At 47.3% G+C, this 6,235-nt stretch overlaps 1 protein-coding gene across 1 annotated transcript in view; it reads right to left on the reverse strand.

Moving 5' to 3' along the window:
• The window catches only part of LOC137849775 (sucrase-isomaltase, intestinal-like), a 48,193-nt gene extending 41,958 nt beyond the window's left edge, over positions 1–6,235 (reverse strand). The window contains exon 1 of the mRNA XM_068669727.1: positions 6,086–6,235. Within this exon, the coding sequence (XP_068525828.1) occupies positions 6,086–6,105 (20 nt within the window). The 5' untranslated portion in view covers positions 6,106–6,235. The remainder of the gene's footprint in view (positions 1–6,085) is intronic.

Here is a 6,235-nt window from a genome sequence, read left to right on the forward strand (position 1 = left end):
CTTCTGATATACTTAAGCTAACAGACACTAAATTCATCTTGCAATGGCTGCAGACATCTCAGCTCCTTACACAATAAAACACATCGGTATAATTTTGAAAAGAATGACTAAAATAAGAGAAGACACTATCTAGAATCCTATTACCAAAATAAGTCATCGCTTGTGTTATTTCTATGACAACCAACAGGGCAGGCTAAAAATTGTTATTACGCAGTGGGGTTCAGAATGCTTAATGAGAACAACAGATACTTGGTTGTTCCCAGTTTTTACTTTTTAATGCTTTGGATCAGGACTCAAACACTTTTGTTACCCCCACTTTATGCAGGCACCTAGCCCAGCAGAGTGACACCTCCCTCCAGACTGCTCGCACGGGATGTTTGTATTGCGATGGCTCTTCCCTCACCTCTCTCACCAGTTTAATGCCTTTATTTCTATTGAATCATCTGTGGACACAGGCTCACATTTTAATTAGGTGTTACATTCTGTTTCCTATCTCTAGTGCTATAATGAGCTGCAAGCTAGATGGGGGAGAACACAGTCAAGCTGTGGAGAAGTGTTTCATTAATGGTGCTGTGTATGCCATGAGTACCACATTTAGATAGCACCCTCTCGAGCCTTGTTTAACCATGAATTTGTTACAGCTAATTAAAATAAATGAGCCGAAGCCATAGAGCATAGAAGAGGCATAACTCTCCTTTTAATGGTCTTTTGTCAATGATTTTGACAAAATTAAATGGTTGATCAAATTAACCAGTAAATCGGAGCAGCGGAGGACGTGCAGGGCCAGCAGGGGAGCAGCGCTGCCCCTGGCTGCCACCAGCACCCCGGAGCGGCCGGCAGGGCTGGGAGGAAGAGCTGGGAGGAAAGGTTGGAAGGAAGGGGTGGGAGGGCTGGGAGGAAGGGCTGGAAGCCCACCAGAGCCTGGGCATCCCTGCTCTCCCCGTGAGGAAGCGAGGACCTTCTCACAGGGATGCCAGCAGTGGTCCAAGGCACCCTCCTGCCTCCATGTGCAACAGGCAGGCACAATCCATCCCTGCAGTGCCCTTCCTAGACCAGCCCCAAATCATACCCATGATCTGAAGGGTGTGTGCCTTTTAGAAAAGTCTATTTGGCTTCTTTTGAGAAGCAGGAAAAGTAGTAATTTGTATTTAACTCGCGATTCGGTTGTTTGGCAGCAGCAACTCTCCCTCCCAGCATCTCCCCCACCTACACGCAGCACTGAATAAGGTTGTTTTCTTACGGGAAGGCTAATGCACCCAAAATACCAAAATATCCCTGAGAGTCAGGCCCAGCCCTTGGCAAACAGAGGCTGCTGTGCTGTGGAGCTGCACGCCTGTCCGAAGGAGCTCTGTCACGTCACGTAGCTCTGCTCTGTGCCACGGCTCCGAGCAGACTGCGGGGTTATGCAAAAAGCAAAGGATGCCGGAGGGGAAGTGCTTTGGGAAGAGCTTAAATATCTGTCCTAACTCATTGAGCACTCTCCATGATGTCTGTTCGGAGGACATGAGGCTTTGTACGTCCCTGGCACCCATGTTATGGCACTGACATTTCCCATCGTGAGCACAATTAGCGTTACCATGGCATTAAAAGTGCTCCTTCCACTCGGCCAGTCCCTCCTGCCCAGGAGGGGCACCAGGGTGCTGAAAAACCACAGCCCTGGGAGCAGACTGTCTGCCCCACTGAGTCCTGAAATGGCACCGAGAAACCCTTTTACGCCCTGTGCACTTCCCTGGGGCACCGTCAGGAGCTCAGCTTCTGCACAGCATCCCCAAAGCAGTGCCCTGCTCTCAGCTGTGCCATGCTGCCAGCCACTGCTCTCCACCAGCGTGGTCCTTCTGCAGACCACAGCTCGATGGAGCAGCCACAAGCTAGATACAGCATTAATGATGACATTAAAAGCAGAGGTAATGGCTCTCTCTTCTTTTCTGGGCACCACTATGTCTCCTCCATCTGAAAAAGAGTGTGGACAGATTTTCCCCTGGCACCTCCTTCTGCCTCCAGTCCCGAGCTGCTGCCCTCGGGCTCTGCAATGCACAGCGGTGAGCTATTCACTACGTGTTTTGTTGGCAAAGAGCGATCGTTTAAATGAAAAAAAAACAATGTCTGTCATTCCTCAAACGCTTGGAGACAATAAAAGGAAATGTTATATTTCTCCCACCTCCCCGCCTGCTGGTTTTAAGCAGATAGAAGGAACGCAACAGGAGGGAGCATAAAATGACACCGCGTGCGCAGGAATTTGCATGGTTCTCCTCCAGCAGCCTTGCAAACCGTAACAGCGCTGTGATGGACAACAGAAAGGATCCTAAAATCTAAAAAACCTCTAAAAGCACAGCTGAGAGGTTGTTCACTGTCAGAAATGTAACCCCCACCAGCAGTTAAAGGTGGCCAAGCCCCTGCAGACGAAAATCCGTGAGAGGTGATAGCTGCACTCAGGCTCTCTGCGGGAAATCCAAGCCCTGTGGTGAGCCTCTGTGGTGGGAACCATCCTGCCCGCAGAAACATCAGCTGGGTGCCTGCCACCTCTGCCTGCCCGCTGCTGACCTGTCCTGTAAGCCTGACTGATAAAAGCCAGGGTTTTCCCCCAAACACTGTGTGCTATGCTTAAAGGTAAAGCTGGCTCTTTTTTTTAACCTCATCAGGAAAAGAAAAAAAAAAAAAAAAAAAAAAAAAAAAAAAAAAAAAAAAAAGAAGAAGAAACCATTGATTCAAGACTGGAAAAGTCTGTAAAAAATAAAATTTCTGGCTGGCACAAGTGCCACATCCAGCAGTCACCCCTCAGGCCCAGCAGGACAAAAGGTAATGGCAGCAGAGCAGGGAGGCAGTTTTAAGGAGGATGGGCAGGCAGGTAGGTAAAATCCCCTGCCCGTGTTGATGACTAACATCTTCATGATGTTTGAGGAGGATGACTAAAAGACAATGGTTTTCAGAAGTGCAATCATCAGTCCTTTGTGATCTGAACCGCAGCAGATGATTTGCCTGGCTGAAGGATTTCACTGTGCTCAAGTTTTCAGAGCGCTGACTCTCACTGCCGAGAACCAGCAGCTGCTGGCACACACGGAGAGGTCACATAAAACTCCCAGAGAGAGGATACTTGGGACAAACATGCACTGCTTCATTAGGACATGCAGAACACATTATCTGAACATTTAAAATCATTTTAAGTTGGGCCAGGGTTTGTTTGTTTGTTTTTTCTTTCTGCTTTTTGCAATGAACCCCAGAGAAGAGAGCTCACTGCTTTAGGGTGTGAACACCCCCTCCTGCTCACTGTCCTCTCTAGCATCTGCTTTTCTTGGCCTCCAAACCCTTTGGAAGCCACAGCCTTGAAAAAAAAAAAAGAACACCCTATATTTTATCTGTGTGTAATTCAGGTGGAAACTTCACACGTCTATCGGAAAAGCAGACCTCACCCTGACAGAAGAGCTCAGTGACCTTAATGACTGAGAAGCACAGGCCCGGCGTTCAGATGCTCGGATATACCTGGCCCTGGCTCACCTGGCTGCTAGGCAGCACCAGCTCAGCAGCCCAGTTCTCCCCTACTTTTCATTGCACTCAGATTTCTGAAAAATGTTTCCACTGTCTCACAACAGCCAGCCTGCTTATTAAGGTCTTGGGGAAACCCCAGGCACTGCAGCCCTGTGCAAGGCATGCCAAGAATAATTTTTGATGTTTTTCTTACTTTTCAGGTGATCTAATAAATAGGGGGAGAAAGTTCTTGCCAGCAACGTATTTTCCACAAACCTGTCTTTTTTTTTTTTTTTTTTTTAAATGAGTTGCAGGGTGTATTTATAGCTGTTGACATAGTTTTGCTCTACTTCTACTGAATTCATCGTCATGGTATCAGAGCATCTCCTATAAGTGGCTGGATATATAATGCTTCATTTTTGTACTGAAAAACACTTGAATAAGTAATATAGCTACAATACATCTCAGCTACGTAACATAAATCTTAATGATTAGAAGACTAAAATAATGGCTCTTGTAAACCAGGAGCAAGCCCAAGCTACCCATGATCCACACAATTTTCTCCTGTTGCTTTCAGCAAAACCGCAGTTTAAGACAATAGCACTATAAATCATTCTAATAGCCGTGCCTATGTAAAAACATCTTCATGGTAAGTGGCATCTGTGCTTTCTACCACAATCAATAAAAAAAGGCAGCTGAACTCTGCAGCAGCCTTTTTGGAAATGAAGGGAAACCTTGATTAGATTTTTGTTATTTGTGCCATGTCTTCCCAGTAGCAAATGAGGTATTCCTAACTCTTAATAGAGAGAAAAGAGCATTTATCTGGCTTGGGAAAAATGCTGTCTTCCATTATTCATATGACATCATGAGGAAAAGTTGTTTGGAGAACGGATATTAAAGTGGAGAATCAAATCAATAGCCCATCCTTCTGCAGCCTGTCTCTGACAATGGCCCATGCCAGGTATCGCAGAGGAAGGCATAAGATGTCACTCAGAGACAGCCCTGCAATAATCTGTTTATGGAGGAAGTTTCTGGCTGTTTTCATAGAATTAGCTTATGTTGTGAGACATGGAGACAAAAATAATTTTTTTGTAGAGATGATTTTTTTATTATGCACGAATACTCATCCTGCTAAACCTCCCATGTCAGCACTGCCCTGGGGCAGTAAGTCCCACAGAGTAATCACACACTGCAAAATTTGTATGCCTTTGTTATCTTTTGCTGCTTTAAAACAAACAGTTCCCAGCCTCTTACTCTCTTTCCTTACTTCTTAAGGAAATCTGAGCTTTAAGCCTTCATACCTCATGCTACCTTTTCCAGGTGGTTGCTGTTGTTAATGGGCCAATTTGCCAAAACAGCTCTTCTCCTGGTACTATAGGAGCAGGGAGAGGTTCCCTTCCCTCTAGCCTCAACTGCTCCATAAGTTTGGGAATTTCAGCTCCAGGGCAGGAGACAGAGCTCCAGTCCTTGTCCCTTGTGTTCGAGATCTCTGACTTGGAGCCTTCAATAGGCTGCAGGCTTGGGACACATCCTCAGTAAGATGGAAAATACCTGGCATCTGCATGGGACTGGGTGCCATCCAACCCCACCAGCAGAGCTGGCACCTCTTCCCTCTGGTGGCTTCAGATTGTTCCTGACACAGGAAGGACCTGCCTTGGCCCCCACTGAAAGAGTAGGGGGGAAAAAGACGGGCAGGATAGGATGGGACAGAGAAAATTAAAATGGTGGATGAGAAGGAGAGAGGCAAGAGGGAGGAAAGCCAAGAGGCATTGCCAGGAGGAGAAATGGAGACAGCCCAAGAGCTGCCCACCAGCAGCTGCTGGCCCCAGAGCCCCCAGCAGCACCTGGATCATTTCCCTGCATGATCCCATCTGATCTTCACCCCATGCAGGCAAAGAGGAGCCTGTCCCCTGATTATCTTGGCGCAAGCTGAAAATGTAGTGGAACTTGGCCTTTTGTTCCTGATCCTGACTCCGCATGAGGTTTGCAATCAGCTGCTAATGGCTATTCCCTGACATAATACATTCCTCTCCCCCCTCATTGTGAATACACAGCCCTGGATTTATCCTGCCCTCCTCAAGCCAGCGCTCGGGTGGTTCAGCTATTGCGAGGGCTCTTTGCACATGGCTGGGAGAAAGGCCTGTAAATCGATATTCAGGGATATCTGCAGACTCCAGGACTCCACTGCTCTCCCCTGCAATGTTGTGGACGTGGCGATAAATCACTCCTCACAAGGAGGAGGCTGCATGTGCACAAATGGCAGAGCTGGGATGGGCTTTTACATCAGGCAGACAGAGCAGGAGCTTGCCACCAGCTGTATCTGTCCTCTCATCCCACGGCTCCTGTGTCTGCAGCACAGAATTACAGAACCATCCAGGCTGGAGAAGACCTTTAAGATCACCAATTCCAACATCAACCTGACTTAATGAGTCTCATCACTAAACTATCCCTTAGTGCCACATCCACATCTCTTAAATACCTCCAGGGACTGGGACTCCACCGCTTCCCTGGGCAGCCTGTTCCAGTGCTTGACCAAAGCTCCATGAAGAATTTTTTCCTAATGTTTGATCTAAACCTCCCCAGTGCAACTTGAGAGCATTTCTTTGCATCCTATCCTTGTTACCTGAGAGAAGAGACAGACATCCTCCTTGCTGCAAGCTCCTTTCAGGGGGTTGTAGTGAGCAATGAGGTCTCCCCTCAGCCTCCTTTCCTCCAAACTAAACAACCCCAATCCCCTCAGCTGCTCCTCGTAACTCATTTTCTCGTCTCTTCA

This window comes from Anas acuta, chromosome 1 (genome assembly GCF_963932015.1).
Source record: "Anas acuta chromosome 1, bAnaAcu1.1, whole genome shotgun sequence".
NCBI classification, from domain to species: domain Eukaryota; kingdom Metazoa; phylum Chordata; class Aves; order Anseriformes; family Anatidae; genus Anas; species Anas acuta.